Source organism: Paramormyrops kingsleyae, unplaced genomic scaffold (genome assembly GCF_048594095.1).
Source record: "Paramormyrops kingsleyae isolate MSU_618 unplaced genomic scaffold, PKINGS_0.4 ups78, whole genome shotgun sequence".
Taxonomy (NCBI): Eukaryota; Metazoa; Chordata; class Actinopteri; order Osteoglossiformes; family Mormyridae; genus Paramormyrops; species Paramormyrops kingsleyae.
In genome coordinates this window covers 25,001-45,459 of record NW_027326016.1, presented here as the reverse complement: position 1 = coordinate 45,459, position 20,459 = coordinate 25,001, and the positions used below count along the sequence as shown (strand labels likewise).

General features: G+C 39.5%; 2 protein-coding genes across 5 annotated transcripts in view; both read left to right on the top strand.

Moving 5' to 3' along the window:
• Positions 1–5,678: 5,678 nt before the first annotated feature.
• On the top strand, positions 5,679–9,056 carry LOC140586884 (translocon-associated protein subunit beta). 2 transcript variants are annotated; one of them, XM_072708373.1, is made up of 6 exons: positions 5,679–5,821; positions 6,850–7,007; positions 7,322–7,420; positions 7,996–8,104; positions 8,226–8,303; positions 8,609–9,056. In XM_072708373.1, the coding sequence occupies exons 1-6, from the start codon at positions 5,777–5,779 to the stop codon at positions 8,717–8,719; spliced, it is 600 nt and encodes a 199-aa protein (XP_072564474.1). In that variant the 5' UTR covers positions 5,679–5,776; the 3' UTR covers positions 8,720–9,056. The 2 variants fall into 2 exon arrangements, with proteins under 2 accessions (XP_072564474.1, XP_072564475.1); XM_072708374.1 differs by lacking the exon at positions 5,679–5,821 and adding an exon at positions 5,947–6,000.
• A 2,461-nt stretch (positions 9,057–11,517) lies between these two features.
• LOC140586883 (death-associated protein kinase 2-like) overlaps positions 11,518–20,459 on the top strand; it is a 28,429-nt gene continuing 19,487 nt past the window's right edge. The window contains exons 1-7 of one of the 3 annotated variants that reach the window (XM_072708372.1): positions 11,518–11,771; positions 14,522–14,617; positions 15,314–15,455; positions 15,555–15,776; positions 16,389–16,527; positions 17,287–17,416; positions 19,135–19,183. In XM_072708372.1, coding sequence (XP_072564473.1) covers positions 15,394–15,455; positions 15,555–15,776; positions 16,389–16,527; positions 17,287–17,416; positions 19,135–19,183 — 602 coding nt within the window. In that variant the 5' untranslated portion in view covers positions 11,518–11,771; positions 14,522–14,617; positions 15,314–15,393. Of the gene's footprint in view, positions 11,772–13,732; positions 13,790–14,521; positions 14,618–15,313; positions 15,456–15,554; positions 15,777–16,388; positions 16,528–17,286; positions 17,417–19,134; positions 19,184–20,459 lie in introns of all 3 variants that reach the window. The other 2 variants (XM_072708371.1, XM_072708370.1) reach the window with 2 other exon arrangements.

Sequence of the window (20,459 nt, the reverse complement as noted above, 5' to 3'; positions counted from 1 at the left end):
TGTGCACAAAAAATAACTGTAAAATACATTTTATTATTAAGCATAGTGTCTTGTACATTGACCTAATTGTAAATTTAAGATATATAATTAAAAACATTAATAAAAACTACCTAGAACACTGAAAAAATAGCATTTGTTACCTGTCCCTGCTCTCTAACTATACACTTTACCTTGAAATATAATTATTAAAATCCTTCAGAGATTAAATTTTTTTTGCATTGTTGTGTGACTCCAAATCCCATCTATGCTTTGAAAATATTTTTTTCATAAGAAAACCATAATATTTAAGTTAAAATACACATTTTAGTTGCGTCCCTAGGTTTTCACTCAGTACTGTTACCCTAACACATTAACCAATCTGAAAAATTTGGAACATTCCACAAGTCACATGTTCAACAGGAAGTTGCATCTGTTGGATCTTCTGAAGGCCATGGGTAGATGAGAAGTAAGTTCCCTCCTTTTTTCCCCCTCTATATTTGATAAAATTTTAACTATGACTGAGGAGGTCAATCTCAATGTTCTGTCCTGATACCTAAATTAATTCTTGGATATTATCTGTTTATTTTTAAAATACAAATTTTTGGTAGATCACTAGAATGTGCTCAATGTTGTCGTGCTATTAGCATAGTCACCATGTAGCTATATTTCATGTTTTTGCTAATTCTATACTAAAAACTCAGTCCTGTTACTTTCAGTCCTGTTACTCATATAAAGAGTAACAGGACTGAGTGCCAATAACAGGAGTGAGTAGAGCCCTCTGGTTTATTGATTTATTAGTGTGAATATTAGTCAGTGTAATACTATTCAACTTTTAAGTTTTACAGTTGAAATTACTGAATTTGTTGAGATTTAAGATCAGTTTCACAATGTGGATACCATACTTACAGGGTGCCAATCCACCCCTAAGTGCTGCAGAAAAGCAGCGACGCTATCGTGCTCGACGTGATGCCGACTCAGAGAGGAGAGAAAGATATTTAGAGAAGGAACAAGAAAAATACAGGGAGGACCTAGAATCAGGCAGGAAGAAAATGATCAATAACCTAAGTGAGAGAGAAAAGCGCAGACAATGCAAAAAGTGGAGGGAAACATACCATAGAATCAAGGACAGGAAAGAAGCTCTACAACACCTCATCACCCCTGCACACAGTCCCCAGCTATCAGCAGCACAAGTTGTAGATCCACAACCAAGCACTTCCAGGTGTAGTTTATGAAATGGGTCAAGTGTCAAAGAAAATGTGCAAGGGATGCAATAGGGCATGTGTGTGTGTTTGTTGCAATGTAATAAAGTGTTGTGCATATGATTGCAAACCTTGGAGGCAGAAACCTCGAGCAGAACCAGACTCAAAAAAGACTTGATTGCATTACAGTATAAAATTCTGCTTATCAAGTCACAGAGATAATGCAACAGTGCATTTTAACAACTGCAGTGTGTTTTTTAATGTGATGCACATGTGTGTTTTAGGCAACATAATCAAGGGCAGAGAAGAAGATAAAAAAAAACAAAAGAATCTTCAGAAGCAAATTCAAGAATTACAGGTTCTGTTGAAGAAACTAACCCAAAAAACAGAAAAGTACAAAAAACAAGTCCAGGGCATGAAAAAGAATAATGCTTCTCCACGCACAAAAGTAAAAAGGCAGATGAGACAGCTTCCACGTGCGGCCATTCAGAAGACTCTTTTGTTTCATGAGTCTATGTTACAAGACATCCGAAACAAATACACAGCAGCACAGGGGGAGAGGGAAAGGCAAATAATTTCAAAAATAATAATAACAGGAAAAGTTCAGAAAAAGTACATTCTGCAATGCTTGGCTCCAAATTCATTGGGCTTTTCAAAGAAAAGATGGAAAAATGAGAAAAATGGGAAAGTTAACTATACCTACCAGTGGAAGCAGAACAACAGGGTTGGAGATAGTTTGTTAAGCAGAGTGAGAGCTTTCTACTCAAGGGATGATGTTCATTCCTGTTACTTGATTATTTTTCTTAAAAAAAAAATAAAGATAAACCACTTTTTTTCAATTATGTTTGGTCCATCATTTATCCATTTGTTTAATAAATTACATGATAAAAAATGTAATCAATTTCAGGTTTGGGTTTTCTTGAAAAGATAAAAATGGCTTTGCATCTTTTAGAAAAATACAACGTGCATGCATATATAGTGATTTTTTGGTCATAAATATCAATTATTTGAACATGTAGTCAACCATTTCTTTAAAATAAACACTTTCTTGAGGGAACCTCAAAGGAATTAGTTGACATGCTTTTAAACATTCTTTTTAAATGTCACATGAGTTTTGGTAACAGGACTGAGAAAAATGTAACCATCTTCGGCTTAGAAACCTTGTAAAAGATTAAATAAAGCTGCCTGAGATTGACCAATACACGTTTTGAATAGTTAAATATATGTGTTATTAGATTCAGAGTTGAAAAATGATAAAAAATTAAGTTTAATTTGGAAGAGTTACAACAAGCAAATGGCACCCATTCGGTGGAATGGCCCATCTATAGCCTGCATGTATTCATCCTGCACACACACACACTTGATACTTCCATATATGACTTTCTATTTCAGGGTTTCCAAATGTAATTTGGAATACATGTAATACATGTATAGTGACAATAAAAGGCATTCATTCATTCATTCATAATTGGGTGCATTGATGGCACCTACATTCCTATTAAAGCTCCTTCAATAAATGAGGAAGACTATGTTAATAGATAGATAGATAGATGTCTTTATTGTCACTATACAAGTACAGCGAGATAGCGGAGGAAATATATTCATAGTATCAATGTGCAGGTAACTTGATTTTGTATCCTTAATTTTTTGCCTTGTTAAAATCATCAAACTCATTACTTTTTTCCACTAACTATAGGTAATCATTACAGGACAGTACAATGCTGGTTACCACTGGTTGCCCTCAGATGGGGTGAGGGGAGGTGGTGGTGGGCTCCCGCCAGTTAGACGGGCTTCAGCCTTTTTTCTATTAGCTACATGACAGAAAGAATATACTAAATCGTGTTTAATAAATAGTTAAGTGATCGTGTAATCAATAACCTTTTTGCAGAATGTTTTTGTGTTTCATTTTGACTTGGCTCAAAGTTCTTCTGTCTCCAGAAGGATTACACCTTATTAAATAAGAAACCATATATTCCTAGTCGATACACATTGTTATTTTAACCTAAAGAAATGAATGGCAGGAAAAGTAAATGCTTTCATAGTGATTTAACAGTAAAAAGGATGCGGAAGGGTTATCCTTTTTACTGTTAAATCACTATGAAAGCATTTACTTTTCCTGCCATTCATTTCTTTAGGTTAAAATAACAATGTGTATCGACTAGGAATATATGGTTTCTTATTTAATAAGGTGTAATCAAAATGAGTTTGATGATTTTAACAAGGCCAAAAATTAAGGATACAAAATCAAGTTACCTGCACATTGATACTATGAATAGATTTCCTCCGCTATCTCGCTGTACTTGTATAGTGACAATAAAGACATCTATCTATCTATCTATCTATCTATCTATCTATTAACATAGTCTCCCTCATTTATTGAAGGAGCTTTAATAGGAATGTAGGTGCCATCAATGCACCCAATTATGAATGAATGAATGAATGAATGCCTTTTATTGTCACTATACATGTATTACATGTATTCCAAATTACATTTGGAAACCCTGAAATAGAAAGTCATATAGGGAAGTATCAAGTGTGTGTGTGTGCAGGATGAATACATGTAGGCTATAGATATAAATAGTATGACTATATATTAAATATGCATCATAGATTTTACTACAAAGGACAAACCTACCACTCTGTGGAATTCCTCTTTAATAACACGCAGAGCTTTATGGACAGGGAACTGTATAAACGTGTGTAAGAAGCGTTAAGTACAAGACATACTGTGCGAACGGCTCTACATACAGTTGCCTTTCCTATATGCTCTGCGTCGCCCATATTGTACAAAAAATGCCCTGACGCAAAAAACCGAAGTGCTATGCACAGAATGTTTTCTGTGCTAAGCGCAGACCCGCGGTTTGGGTTTGTGACATTTGCAATATGCGGTTTCAAGAGATGTTAAGTAAATGAACGATTCTTTTGAAAACTGATAAGGCTTTTTCAAATAATCATTAGGAAATGACAAGACATCGATACGCGGTCTTATAACGCTCTCCCGGCGAAAAAAACCTTGTTTAATTTATGCCTCCACGTTCACAGGATCGTCATCAAAAGGGCACGCCATGCTCAGTAACCTTCTGCAACAAACTTACCCTGGAACATAACCTGCTCAGTAGCAGGTTATCTTCAGAGAGTAAGCTGCTATGGTTACGTACATACCCAGAAAGTTAACCTCCGTTTTTGGAACCGAAAGTTGAGGTTATCCACTAACTTACCCTTAAACTTACCCGGGTATGTCACATAACCTGCTTTCTGGAATACCCCCCAGGTGTGTATGCAGGTTTTTGGGATAACTTGTAGGTCAGCTGTTCAAACCCAGGTGTGAGGATTCTTTCAGCCAATCAGTCCTCTAATTAGTAATCCAATTAGGCAGTTGCAGCGAAAACCCGCATACACACTGGCCCTTTGCGGATAAGATTGGGTACCCCTGGTGTAAATAGAGCGGTGGACTGTTGTCTTGGCAGACACCAAATGCTTCTCCCACTACTCTACATTAGGCGCAGGTTGCCAGTTTGTACAGAGCAATTGCGATGAGCTTTCAGGTCGGAACTGATGGTCGATGGCTGCCTATTACTGGCCCAATAAAAGGTCATACGTGCCGGCATTCAAATGTAGAACTGGACATCCTAAGATGTTTAAGCCAGAAGTTTGGTATAAAATGGTTCGCTACTACAGCATCCTAAAATGTTATTTTGTTTTGGCGGTGCTTTCTTTGGAAGGTGAACACGTACAGTTTTAACTAATTGAGCTGACAACATCATTTTAAAATGCCAAATGCACATCAGTTCGCTGTACAGGGAGTCTCCAGCTTACGAACGAGATAATAATAGTAACTACATACTTTACTGTACTGCACCTCGAGCCGACGAAACGCTGAAGATGCGCAACATTTTCACGAGCGTCACAAAGTAGTACGTGCATTCGTTATTACAAACCATTGTATTTAACCCGAATTTTTAATATAATACGATTTATGGTAATTCATCCGAATGTACGAGTTGTCCGTAAGCTGGACGTTCTTAGTCGGGGGACTGCCTGAAGATCCTTTCCATTTTGCCATGGAACTCCTGTTATTTGAATATCGAAATAAGAGAAGTCGAGCGTATACATTTCATCGATACATGTGCAGCTCTGGATGAAAACATGCCTGAAAGAGTTTTTTGACCATAAAGCGAAACGGATTTTCTCCGGATATTACGTCATGACGCATGCCTTTTTATCGATAAAAGTCAGTTTTATGGAAACGCAATGATAACAAGAAATTTCGCTAAAGTTTTTGGCGTACGTCTTTTGTTGTGTCGCTAAGAATATACGAATCAAGTGTTAAACATAAAAGAGAGCGAAATCCAAGAGAAACGTAGGAAGTGAAAAAATCAATGAATTAATCTTTTAGATGACCTAATAGGTTCACTGAAAACAATACTGATTCCCATCCCCAGTAGTGAGGTAAAATTAAAACAACACGGGAAAAAAATGGTGTGATTTAACATTTTTAAAAAGTAAACGGTTTTAAATGGTGATGCACACGTGACTAAGGCCACGTCCCATTTCCGATTACGTCACCGAGGGTTGAAAGGTACTGAGTGTGCGTATTGATGATCTTACAGTTCTGCGGCAGGCACTGTGTCTTAGAAAGGGAGGTAGGCATTTCTTTTTTTTTATTGTCGCGTTTCGGCAGGTATGTTGAGAATAATGCGAATTCATTGGGGCGTTTGATAAAAAAATTTGTAATTGGTTTTGAAACTCACTAACTTTCATTGATACCCGAAGGTTCTAGCAGATGGTTGCTAGACTGTGGGTCGCTGGTCACTTAGTACACGTAAGCGTTAGCCGGGTTTGAAATGTTTTCGTTGAACAATATCAAGCATTCTTTACATTGTTCGCTTATGTTTCATTTTGTCGTCATTTCTAAGTACTGTGATGTTTAATTGTGTTATAATCTAAAATCAAGGTTACCGTTTCATCGTAACTAGCAATTGTAGCTAACGGTTGCTTTTTGCGGACACGTAAGCGTTGGCTTACGATGGGAAGTTACATAGGGTGACCAGATAATCCATGTCAGGGAGGACACTTTGAGCTACTTCGGGTTTTACAAACTACTTTCAAATTGAAAGGCTCCTGTGCTCGGCTAAATAGTTCAGCTCTTCTTGTGCTTTGACTGGTTTGTTTCGTTGACTGAAAGACTCATCCAGCTGTTTCACATTAGCATTAGTGACACATGCATGATTATAGGAGACTGACCAATCAGCACAAAGCAAGAGCTCAGTGCTCAAGTGAAATTCGGGTCATTTTAATTGAAATGGTAATTTACAATTCCTGTCCTAGCTCAGAGTGTCCTCCCTGACATGGATTATCTGGTCACCCTAAAGTTACATCTCGCAACTTGAAATTTTCACCTTCATTTTTGGACTGTAACTGTAAATGTACCGCAATAGTCGCTTGTTTGGTCTTATTCATTATCACTGTCATCCTCACATTTTCCCCAAATTAGTGAATCTATATTTTTTTAAATTAACTGCCTGGCAAGAGCCGGGGCAGTCCCATACGATGAAGTAGTCTACATTGTTGGATTTTCAGTGAATGTGATGATCCCTTATACACTTCCTGATTGATAGTGTGATATTTTTATTATTATTTTTTAAATGCCTCTTTTTCTCCTTCCATCCAGATGGGGACACTACGTGCATTTGTTCTGTTGGTTGCACTGGGGTTGGTGACAGGAGAGGAGGGGGCTCGGCTCTTGGCTTCCAAGTCTCTACTGAACCGATATGCAGTAGAGGGCCGGGACCTAACGTTGCAGTACAACATCTACAATGTCGGCACCAGGTCTGCTGCTAGTGCCTCCTTTCTCACAGTTGACCTTACCCACATCATTCTGTATTCCATCAAGATCTTGTACAGTTCAGTGCAGCATAGAGCCTTGCTAAAACTAACGCAGGGCTTATTGATATGCTCTGCTGATACATTGGTGTTTACCTGTCTTTAGTATCAGATAAATTGACTTGTCATGGAATAGAATTGTACCTTCAGTAGAGATGAAATGGTACGGAAATTTAATGTTACGTTTATAGTGACTAATATGATCATGTTTGCCATAAAACCCAAACTCAACATCAGATGTTTTGTTGTGCTTTTTACAGTGCTGCCCTAGAGGTGGAGCTGTCTGATGATTCCTTTCCACCGGAGGACTTTGGCATTGTATCTGGAATGCTAAACGTCAAATGGGACAGGATTGCACCGTATCCTTAATCTGTGCATTTGAAGTGGAGAGTATGTGCTGTCACTTTAAGCAGCCTTTGAAAATGGTCTGATTGTCCTGTTTGTAGAAACACTTAGTTTGATGCGCGTGTGGGTGTAGCTCAGCATTGGGGGAAAATAAGTGAAGAGAGAGAGAAACAGATCTGAGGCCACACTTATCCCCTACTTCACCTGTCGCCAGGTGAAAAGAATTCCCTTGATAATGAATCCAATACTGACACTGCCCACCTCCCACAACCACGGCACTGCCACTGCCGGGCCGATGGGAGCGCATAGGGACGTAACACCTTCCCTAAAATAGACTCACTCAGAGTTTCAAACGACAAAGGAATAGAAAAAACACTTGAAGCCTGATGTCACCCCATCCCATCACTACTCCATCCGCTCCCTGCATCCTGGGCCCCTAGGTAAATGAAGGGATACAGGGAGAGGAAGAAAGGGGAAGTAAAATGGTTTCACTTGGCTCTGGACAAGGCATCAGCCTTCGAAATCCTTGGAATTCCTGACTTGTCATTTTCTCGTACTTTGCTTCTCCTCCTTAATGCCCCCACCTCAGAGCCAGCAATGTATCCCATACAGTGGTATTGCGCCCCCTCAAGGCTGGGTACTTCAACTTCACTTCTGCATCTGTCAGCTACGTGGCCCAGGAAGGGGGACAAGTTGTGGTAAGGGACCAACTTTTCAAATCTGCCAAAAAGAGCATTAATATGTCAAGGTATGTCATCACCTTGAATAGTGTTATGTGCTTGTAGCTTTGGCTTCTGACTGTCTTCACCCTCGTCACAGGTTGGGTACACAAGTGCCCCTGGACAGGGTGGTATTCTGGCCCAGAGGGAATTTGACAGGCGCTTCTCTCCTCATTATGTAAGTTGCATTTCCTTTTAAAGGAGCATTTAAAACTAAAGGTAGTGTGATCGTTTAGGTGGATAATGGACAGTCTAGGGCATCTGAACATTTAGTGCATGTTTTGAGCAAACCCTCAATCACAAATCTTATGGCCTGGCAGTATTCAATGCTGAACTGATTTTGACTGGAACACCCAGCCAGTGCTTCTGTCCTTTTGACCCTGGGACCTTTCTGTATTCTGTACTGGCCTTGTAACAGGTGTTTCATTGGCTAAATGGCAACTTCATATGCTCATTCTCTACTCGCACCCTTTTCCCCCTCAGCTGGACTGGGCTGCTTTTGGGGTCATGACCTTGCCATCCATTGGCATCCCCCTACTCCTCTGGTACTCCAGCAAGAGGAAATATGACTCTCCCAAGACCAAGAGGAACTAAATGGCTTTAGGGTGGGGAATGGTGTTGGTAGAAGGGTTTAAATTAGGCTTATGGGTAGTTTGGGAGGTAGAAGGAAGGAAGCAACCATGGAAGCACAGGAGTAAAATACCCATATTGGGGTGTAAAAGATGAAAGGGGAGGGGGACGCACAGGAAAAAAGCCAGTCATCCTAAAGTAAGACTGCTGGGTGCTTTGCCTCACTGCCTCCTGATACCGTCTTAATCTGGAATGAATTGTGTTCTGAAATCATATTGGGCTGTGTATCGATATTGGTAAATGGTCAGTGTGCCCCAGTGACTTGTCAGCTTTTTGGAATAAAGGAGTTTTTACAAATTGACTTGTATGGTTGGTTAGAGTGACACCCACTTTTAGGCAGTAGCATCGCTACAAAAACAATTTGTTTTTCAACATTTCCAGTACCGTGGTCGTAGCATTGCCACTATGAAACCTGAATAGCTTTTATATAGCAAAGCTCTCTATTCAGTCAAGTAGCAGCACAGCTCTAACAAGTGTTACATGGCTACCCTTCAGTCACCTAAGGGGAGTGGTGGTCAGCCAGTGAGGTTGGGGATAGATAGATACTATATATATATATATACACACTGTGTGTGTGTGTGTGTGTGTGTGTGTGTGTGTGTGTGTGTATATATATATATATATATATATATATATATATAATTATTTATTATTCAGTTTAATATTCCATGTACTTTACTAATATCTCTACTAATTTGCTCCAGAAATGGAGACTAATGCTGGTTACTTCATTGTAGTTAGCCATGCAGTTGAATTTGCCTGCAGGCAAATTTTAATTTCCAGCCCTGCTTATGTTAAATTCCATTGCTTATTCCAATGCCAGCTAGCTATTTTAAGATTTGTAATCTGACATTTGTCAATCAGGCCATCATTTGAGTTGTCACCAACCTAGTTAGCTACCAAGCTAGCTACACTGCCTGCTGTGTACTACTATTCTCTGTACTGACATGCTTCCATTCCATTTCCCAGATCATGGTTTGCTTTTAAAGTTAACATACACACTCATAAGCACCTATAGTGGTATAAATCGATGTGCTGTAATGAAGAACCAGGGCTGCCAACTCTCACTCATCTGGCGTGACACTCATGCTTTCTGACTCTGAAATAAATCTTACAGCAAATCTATATTATAAACTTAAAATTAGCTATATCAAATGTGTTGGGGTAGTTGGCAAACCCTACAGACTTCACAAAGTAAAACTCTTACATCTAAATGTAAAAATCTCATGCTAGCCAGCTGACCAAAGTTGGCTACTCTGAAGTATTGGATATCAAACTAATACAAAGGTAAGAAATTCCAGTATATGTATTGTCTATATGTATTGCTTCTATATGAGATGCAGATAATTCATTTCTTTGGTGTACTTACAGTGGACTCTTGCTATTGTAGTTTTTGGAATTCCATGTGACTTGTGAGAAAGTGAAAATAATTTGAAAATGGGTTTAGTAGACTTGCTGGTACTTTTTAAAATGAAAAATCAGCCTGAAGTGGCAGTTCACCCCAAAACTGAAAGATGTATTTCATTAATAGGTGGTTTTGTTGGGAAGTTGTCTAGTTTTGGACATATCTGCATTAGAAATGCTGGCCTTCTCTCGAATGTAAGGGGAGTGAATTGCATTTTTTCTGTGGTGATTAAAGTGCCAGAAAAATAAATTTGAAAAATTGAGCAGCTATCATGACCTGGTTACTCAAGATAATCCACTGACTTTATAGTGAACTGCCTAATGTTAACTATTTTCTTCTACCTAATTCTGCACACCAACTGAATCACTGAGGATGCACCCCGGCGATATCTTTTGCGCTTTTGGACTAGGACTGTGAGGTGTGGAGGGTTTTTTGTGACAATATTCAATATATAAATGTCATTTAAATGGTCGTTTAAAATTTTTAATTAAGTGATTATTTATAAATGTCATTTAAATGAAAAATTTAAATTGTAATTTAAACGACTATTTAAAATACATTTTAAATGATACAAGCAGCCATATAATCCGTCGAAGTCATCCATCAAATTCAGTGGGCGGGCTCTAAACAAACCGTAACATATGATTGGTTTCATTGCAAATTAAGTTGCAACACATCCGCGGATCGTATCAGCCGCAGATATGGGGGACTACGTATACTGTGGTAAACCTTTAGAGGACTGTAGTAAAACTTTTATCGTTATGTCATGAGTTGCATAGTTATCCTAAGGTTGGGAGAATTTAAGATTTTGGAAAGTTACGTAGTCTGTATAATACACTTTTGCTCTCTTTAATCCTCACGCCTACCCTGGGGTCAAATTGACCACAAAGGCACATGTCAGGTGACTTGTTATAGTAACATAACTCTTACACGCTTCTACAATAATTAAGTTATAATAGATACAATGACTTAGGAAGTGCTTATTTGTAATGCCTGTAATCCGTAATACGATTTCTTTAATAATCATTATATAATATAATGATTTATTGTTTTTATATGGATTTGTAAATATTTATTAATTTACAGCCTGTGTACAGGCCTGTGTGTGTGTGTGCGCGCGCGCGTGCGTGTAGTGTATTTCTTTAGATGCAAGATCTAGTTCAAAGTATGTCTCCGTTCCTCTCCTGTCTCAGGTTAATCAGCGCCCTGCCCAATGAAGTATGTGGAAGTAAAGATAAAGTCGATGTGACAGAAACATGCCTACATTACCTTATATGGGAACATTTGCTTTTGATCGACTTCCAGGTTTCACGTTCAATCCCCAAGTTGTTGCTGCGTCACATTGCTATGTGGTTACTATTATTTGCTGATATGTAGCTGAAAGGAATGTTTACATAACTTAGAACAAATGACATACCAGGCAATTTGAACTACGTTCATTATGATTCCACAGGAAACGGGCGGAGTTTATTTTAAGGGTGCGCACTTAACTTCTCACAGCGCCTGAAAGAGTAGTTCGTCGGTGTCAGGCACTTGTACATAGTGGGAAAACGATTTTTTTTAATACGACGGATTAATTTTAAATTACCTCCCACGCTCGTATTTTCAAAGGTGAGTTCTTTCTTTATTTCCATATAGCCTAGTTGTTTCATACTTTTCTTTTAAAATGTGATTAATTAGTATTCATTAACTTAAGCAACTTCAAAAGTAAAATTTACGCTGTGTTCGGTTTTCTTTTCTATGGTGGTTGCAGTTAATTATATATTTGTAATTTATGTAAATGTGAACCACGCAGTTTTACTGTATTTTAACTCAGAGGTTGCGACGTGGAAGAAAAAAAAATCGATAGAAAGCCATTTCAAAATGCGACATCGTCACATTCTTTGTCATTATCGGCATCATATGTGTATTTTACAATACTAGATTCGGGGATATCCGTGCTTGGTTCACTGTCCTTTTACCATCAAACTTATAAACTGCAAACATATTTGTGAAATTAAAGAAGCAAAACTAGTTAAATTATATACCCAAGAAGAATCTGTGAAAATGTGTAATGCTCATTTATCCAGAATTAGCGCATGCTTTGGACGATGGGTACGGTTTAAAAACTCAACAAAGCGATAAAATAGTTTCGGTATCTGCTGGTGATTATTAATCTACATACTACAGCTTCTCTTCATTTTTACTGCCATTGGAATGTTGGTGGACGTGGTAAAAACCTGTTTAGGAATGTATAGTTAGGCAGTCTATGATATACAGCCATGGAAAAAATTAAGAGACTGCTCTATATTTTCAAACAAATCTGCATTTTTAAATCCTGGTTTAATCCTGGTTCTGCTGGCAGAAGGCTAAATGGCTGGTTGCTTTCAGGTTCAAACTTTCTAAGACAGCAGTACACAATAATAAGGTGAAGCAGAAGACTTTGAGGATAACCAGAAACCAGCCAGGTAAAGGGCGGAAGCAAGGAATTTTGTAAATTAATATTTAATACAGGTTTGAGAGCTTTGTATAGGGCAGGGGTGGGAAATCTTTTCAGCAAAGGGACGGTGTGTATGCGGGTTTTCGCTGCATCTCCCTAATTAGATTACTAATTAGAGGACTGATTGGCTAGAGTCCTCACACCTGGGTTTGAACTGCTGACCTAAAGGTTATCCCAAAAACCTGCATACACACTGGCCCTTTGCAGAAAGGATTGCCCACATCTGGTATGGGGACACAGGATCTGGGAGATGGGAGGTTGTATCCTCCAATATTTAATATTTCTTCATTTGTCCCTCCCTAATAAATAGACCTTTAAATTTAAATTTAAAGTTGTATCATCATCAACATCAAACACTCTTCTATGCTCTTGGCTTTCATTTTTAAGCACTTGTCAAATTGCGGTCATTGCTGTGCTATTTCTGGTACATAGGGCCCAAGTAGGGTAAATGTCCACATATTAAAATAAATTCACAATTCCATTTCACACAAAACATACACTCACCTAAAGGATTATTAGGAACACCATACTAATACGGTGTTTGACCCCCTTTCGCCTTCAGAACTGCCTTAATTCTACGTGGCATTGATTCAACAAGGTGCTGAAAGCATTCTTTAGAAATGTTGGCCCATATTGATAGTATAGCATCTTGCAATTGATGGAGATTTGTGGGATGCACATCCAGGGCACGAAGCTCCCGTTCCACCACAACCCAAAGATGCTCTATTGGGTTGAGATCTGGTGACTGTGGGGGCCATTTTAGTACAGTGAACTCATTGTCATGTTCAAGAAACCAATTTGAAATGATTCGAGCTTTGTGACATGGTGCATTATCCTGCTGGAAGTATCCATCAGAGGATGGGTACATGGTGGTCATAAAGGGATGGACATGGTCAGAAACAATGCTCAGGTAGGCCGTGGCATTTAAACGATGCCCAATTGGCACTAAGGGGCCTAAAGTGTGCCAAGAAAACATCCCCCACACCATTACACCACCACCACCAGCCTGCACAGTGGTAACAAGGCATGATGGATCCATGTTCTCATTTTGTTTACGCCAAATTCTGACTCTACCATTTGAATGTCTCAACAGAAATCGAGACTCATCAGACCAGGCAACATTTTTCCAGTCTTCAACTGTCCAATTTTGGTGAGCTTGTGCAAATTGTAGCCTCTTTTTCCTATTTGTAGTGGAGATGAGTGGTACCCGGTGGGGTCTTCTGCTGTTGTAGCCCATCCGCCTCAAGGTTGTGCGTGTTGTGGCTTCACAAATGCTTTGCTGCATACCTCGGTTCTAACGAGTGGTTATTTCAGTCAAAGTTGCTCTTCTATCAGCTTGAATCAGTCGGCCCATTCTCCTCTGACCTTTAGCATCAACAAGGCATTTTTGCCCACAGGACTGCCGCATACTGGATGTTTTTCCCTTTGCACACCATTCTTTGTAAACCCTAGAAATGGTTGTGCGTGAAAATCCCAGTAACTGAGCAGATTGTGAAATACTCAGACCGGCCCGTCTGGCACCAACAACCATGCCACACTCAAAATTGCTTAAATCACCTTTCTTTCCCATTCTGACATTCAGTTTGGAGTTCAGGAGATTGTCTTGACCAGGACCACACCCCTAAATGCATTGAAGCAACTGCCATGTGATTGGTTGATTAGATAATTGCATTAATGAGAAATTGAACAGGTGTTCCTAATAATCCTTTAGGTGAGTGTATAGTTTTTGGACTTGGGGAGGAAACTGGAATATTTGAGAGAATGTACATGCAAACTCTGTACATGGAGAGCCATACCTGAATTCAAATTCAAAACCTTGGAGACAGTATTTGCTGTGCCCACACACCGCCACAAAGTTCTAATTCTTCATTCTAATCCACAGGGACTTACCTGAAATATGAATTTATTACTGCTAACTGGGTAGTGCTGTTACTTCCAGCCTCCACAGCAGGGGTTTTTAATCCTGGCCCTATTCAGTGTAAGTGAAGTTTACATGTTTTCCCCATTTTTTGACGCGTTTCCTCTAGGTACTCTGGGCTCCTCCCAAAGTCCAAAGTCACGAGTGTCTCAAAATTGTTCATATGTTGTGTGTTCCTCCATATGCCATCCAGGGTGTTCCCCTTCCCTGTGTCATATATTTTCTGGGAAGGGTTCCAAGGCTCTTTTATAACTTTTGGATGGTTGGAAAATGTATGGATAATTACTTCTAAAAACCCTGTGTTCAGGTGATCTGTGCAGGGGAATTTAGAGCTGATGCAGAGTATTATGGACATTAAGGGATCATACATTTGTTACTCTGTGTGTTCACCTGAAATAGGTGAACCGAGTATGCTGGGTACAGATCAAGCTTAACTATAAGGACTCTTGAAGCTGTTGTCTTACAGATCTGTTGTAGCTTGGAAGAGGATTGTCTCCGAGAGCGAGGGTAGCCTCTGTGCTGTAGCATGTTCCCATTTTTCCCTTAGAGGTCTTAGATATGATTTATTGTATCATTGGTTAACAGCATTTCTTTTGCCTGTTTCTTAATCTTACCATAATTTTGTTTGTGCAGTAAAATATCCTGCTCTATAAGCTGTCAACTTATATTACTCAATAAACAAAATGTTGCTTTATGTAGAATTTGGTATAATGTAGTGATGTTAATCATTGCTCAGATTCTGGTGCTGATTTTCAGGCAGGGCAGCACACTGGTGCAGCATGGGAGGACAGTGAATGATCATGAAGTAAGGAGGACACTAAGAACAAAAGATCAGCATGTCGGTCTTCAGACTGGAGAAAGTGGAAGACTTCTATGAAATTGGTAAAGTGATTGGCAGGTGAGCAAATGATCATAGCATCCATTGCAATTTCTCATTGTTACTGTTCAGTCACCGCTTCATTGATCATCCCTTTATTGCACTCTGTTTTTGTGACAGTGGACACTTTGGGCAGGTTCGGGATGTGCGAGAGCGGTCCTCTGGGACTCACTGGGCGGGAAAATTTCTGAAGGTGAAAAAGGTCATGGACAGTGGCCCAGGGCTGGACAGAAGGAGGGTGGAAGAGGAAGTGGAAATCCTACAGGCCCTGCAGCATGAGAATATCATGGCCTTGCAGGATGTGTTTGAGGAAGCAGCAGAGCTGGTGCTCATCATGGAGCTGTGAGTAAAGCATGAGCTTGGGGGAAGTGGAAGGGACATGTAATCCTATTGTAGCTGCTTGGACCTGTGTGGTTTTAATGAATGTCCTCAGCTTCTGTACACATGCTGGAGTAGGCCCTCATTATGTGTTGCAGATTAATTTAACACTTCTTGCTCACTACTTAAACAATTCTTGTAGTTTGTGGTATTGCCATCATGGAGTAGGCACAGATTGAAAACTAATTGTAATAACTGGGCAAAAATAAATTACCTGTCAGTGTGGTTCAGCTTGTAGGAATGATAAAAGTAGCAGTTTTCTGCCAACCTGTTACAGGAATCAGTTGCACCTTGTCAATAAATAATTTGTTAAAGGCACAAGTTTTATTTTTAACATGGTGAAGCTTGCAGCAAATCAACCATTTAACCATGTTAATCTCTGGCTGGTCTTATTTAGACTGTGAAGAAGCTTTGTAAAAGACCATTACTGTCTGCTAGGTGCAAGTGGAAACATGCTTGAAGTCAGTCTGAATGGCATGCCACAACAGCATCCATCTGAAATTGAGGAACAATTCACCTTCTAAACAGTGAAGACTGTTTTCTTCTCCTCATCTCCTGTGCTCTTCCTCTCTGCAGAATTACTGGGGGAGAGCTATTTGACTATATAGCTGAGAAGGAGAATCTTTTGGAAAGTGAGGCCATCGTATTCATCAAGCAAATCCTACTGGGAGTCAAGTACATGCACAGCAAGCAGATTGTGCACTTTGATCTCAAGGTAGTACTTCAGCTCAGCTATATTGTTCACTGTAGTCTAAAATCAATTTATGATTACAGTAATCATGCTTGTTCTGCACATTCTGCACTCTGATTTATGTGACATGGCACTGTCACTTAAAGTTCATTAAATTATGTGTTATATGCACTGTCCCTTCAGTTACATTCTACAGTATAATCTATGCAACATGACACTGTCTTCTCAGTTATTTCTACACTGTAATCTACGCGACATGGCACTGTGTCCTCTCAGTTACATTCTACACTGTAATCTATGTGACACAGCACTATGACCTCAGCTACATTCTACACTTGAACGACATTAATATTCTCAACCGTGACCTCGGTCCCACGGTAATTTTACTTCAGCAACATTGTTCATTCCTTCTTGGCTTTCTTTCCTGTCTTTTCATTCAAGTGCCCTGTAGTCACCAAGCCCTAGGGAGTGGAGCTTTGCGTCAAAGTACTGCCTTGTGTCTGACGCACTGTGTCCACTGACTTTATTCAGGCGTTGTGTTTGTGTTTGCTGTCAGCAGGGTTGAGTTTATTGCATTGGAAATGTTGATTTCCCTGGTTATTCATTCCACTAAAGTAACACATCAAACACCTAACAGAACAGACTCAAAAACTTATTCCCAGAAGTTTAATTCACTAGAAGTGGTTTAAATAAATTGACACAGCCAAAAAAAGTTTACAGTGTATGCTGTATTATCAAATCTGTATATAATTTATCACCCATTTTGGTTTTATGCATGTCCAGCCTGAAAACATCATGTTATCAGACAAAAAGGTACCAGTCCCCCAAATCAAGATAATCGATTTTGGACTTGCTCAGTACCTTACACCAGGAGTGGTGTACAGGAGCAGTTGTGGTACACCTCAGTACATTGGTAAGTATTACTGACTCTGCTTGGTGTATTAGTGTCAGCTATTGACCTCCCTGAGTGTATTACATCCTACATTCTGAGCCCTTGCTATTCTGGTGAATAGTAGTATTGACTCTTTCTAAATGTCTTTCACGATTAATAAAGTAGGCTATCTGTCTGTCTGTCTATTCTACCTACCTGATATATTAGGGGCTTATATTAGCACCAATGTTTTGGAACCATTTTAAATTTGAAAAACTGACAATTCTTCAGTGGTCATGTTGAGGCAGAAAAGAAACGTGTACAAATTTGTAATACAATGTACTGCTGTTTCCTCATAATTGCCTATATACGGGAGAGTATTAGGGCTTCAGCTGCTTTCTGGGTTCATTCTACATGAAATGAAGGCTTGCGTCTGGTAGGACATGGGACAGTGGTGGTTCTAGCTTGCATGGCGCCCTGGGTGAACCCCCCTTCAGGCCCCCCCCACCCCCAGCAACAATAATAGTGTGCCCAGAAACTAGAAAAAAAAGCAAAAATATGTCTGTGAAACTATATACAGTATTATGAATTAATAAAATGTGGTGTATTTGGCAGCATTTTGTAGTTTGACTGATTTTACTAATTATATTAGTACTGAACAGAGTTAAAGGTGCGCTACTTGATAGATTCCCCAGCTCCTGTTTTGGTCAGCCCACCCCTCCAACATCTCATACTTTTCAGTGGTAGCCTGTCTAGCTCAGAAACTAGAATCAGGGCACCCACTCTGACAAGGTTAATTGACCCACACAGAGGGTCATCATTGTATCACCATTGATGTGATGTGCAAAGGAGTGATAGAAAACTGAAGTGCAAATGTCACCATTCTTTTTTCTTTTCTTGTGCGGACACCATGCCGCCCAATTGCCCATACCTAAATCCACCAGTGACATGAGTCCCCAAACTTTTTATTCCACGACCACATCATAACGGTGCCAGAGACACTCAACTCCTGCTACGTTTATATTAGTGGTCACCAACCTTTATTATAGTACGAGCTACCAAGTTCCATATATTTTGCCGATCGGGGAGCCCTTGGTAGATTCATTGCGATCGACCAGTTGCAGTTACAGTTTAAAATGGGATTTTTTTCACCTATGAAGTATCATCCCACAACCCCAGACTCTGGGAATTCCTGGGCTGGGGGAAGCTATCCATAGAATTATTAAATTTTTACCTCAAAACTTTAAAATATAAACATGTCATAGGCCGTATAAATGAAATCATAAATTGACTGTCAGCTAAAATCAATTGATCATTATTAATCGTATTCATTGGGTACTCCCAGTCACAGGACACTGTTCTCAGGATGTGTTCATTTGCTTAATTTATCGCCATAAACTCAGTCATGTTGTCTGCATGTCAAACGTATCTTAAGTGTTTTTTTCCTGACTTTGGTCTTTTGTGCTGCTGTTAAGGGAACTTTAAGGGATTCCTTAAGTACAAGACCAGGATAAGTGGAAATAACGTAAATGCTTAAGTAACATTTTAAGGAAAGACTTTTGTGCAATGGACTTTATTTTAAGGAAACCTCAGACTAGGAGAATCTTAACTTAAGGTGTTTTGTGCAACCGGCCCCTGACATTTACTTATTGTGTGTGAACTCTTTTATGTACAGGTTCTATAAAGTCTGCTTTTAGATGTTAATTTGTTCACCTGCATTATTCCTTTGGCCTCCATACATCTTGTCTCTCTTCCTTCAGCACCGGAGGTGATTCGCTATGAGCCCTTGAGTTCAGCAACAGACATGTGGTAAGTTGCAATGTCTCCCTGTCCATAAAACTCTTGCTGCAGGAATGTCCTATTGTCCAGATTTGTCATATGTTTTATCTTGCTGAGGCTGCACATTCCTTCTCCAGCATTTACTTAGTGGGATATTGTGTAATGCACCGGTCGGCCGCTGCATTGAGACATATATTTCAACCCCTGTATTAGCTTAGTCATTGCATCTTGTTTGTTTGACTCATCTGCCGGCCCCTGGAGGATGGGCTCCCCCTTTGGGTCTGGTTCCTCCCAAGGTTTCTTCCTCTTAGGGAGTTTTTCCTTGCCACCGTTGCCTTTGGCTTACTCAATGGGGGGTCTTTACGAGGCAGAAATGTAAAGCGCATTGAGACAATGTAATGTTGTGATAATGCGCTATATAAATAAAATTGAATTGAATTGAATAATGACATCAAGATTAAAATTCACACAAGACACCTAAATAGACATGCCAGACGTGTTACTGAAATGAGACTCGTTGGGAAAAAAAAAATGCTGATGTGTGTGTGTGTGTGTGTGTCTGTCTATATATATATATATATATATATATATATATATATATATATATATATACACTCACCTAAAGGATTATTAGGAACACCTGTTCAATTTCTCATTAATGCAATTATCTAATCAACCAATCACATGGCAGTTGCTTCAATGCATTTAGGGGTGTGGTCCTGGTCAAGACAATCTCCTGAACTCCAAACTGAATGTCAGAATGGGAAAGAAAGGTGATTTAAGCGATTTTGAGCGTGGCATGGTTATTGGTGCCAGATGGGCCGGTCTGAGTATTTCACAATCTGCTCAGTTACTGGGATTTTCACGCACAACCATTTCTAGGGTTTACAAAGAATGGTGTGCAAAGGGAAAAACATCCAGTATGCGACAGTCCTGTGGGCGAAAATGCCTTGTTGATGCTAGAGGTCAGAGGAGAATGGTCCGACTGATTCAAGCTGATAGAAGAGCAACTTTGACTGAAATAACCACTCGTTACAACCGAGGTATGCAGCAAAGCATTTGTGAAGTCACAACACGCACAACCTTGAGGCGGATGGGCTACAACAGTAGAAGACCCCACTGGGTACCACTCATCTCCACTACAAATAGGAAAAAGAGGCTACAATTTGCACGAGTTCACCAAAATTGGACAGTTGAAGACTGGAAAAACGTTGCCTGGTCTGATGAGTCTCGATTTCTGTTGAGACATTCAAATGGTAGAGTCAGAATTTGGCGTAAACAGAATGAGAACATGGATCCATCATGC

Bases quoted from the DNA above. Each gene is read 5' to 3' on its own strand.
- LOC140586884 (XM_072708373.1), top strand. From the start codon at position 5,777: ATGATCTTACAGTTCTGCGGCAGGCACTGTGTCTTAGAAAGGGAG. The intron at 7,008-7,321 runs GTCTGCTGCTAG...TGCTTTTTACAG, and splicing joins ATCTACAATGTCGGCACCAG to TGCTGCCCTAGAGGTGGAGC. The intron at 8,105-8,225 runs GTAAGGGACCAA...CCCTCGTCACAG, and splicing joins AGGAAGGGGGACAAGTTGTG to GTTGGGTACACAAGTGCCCC.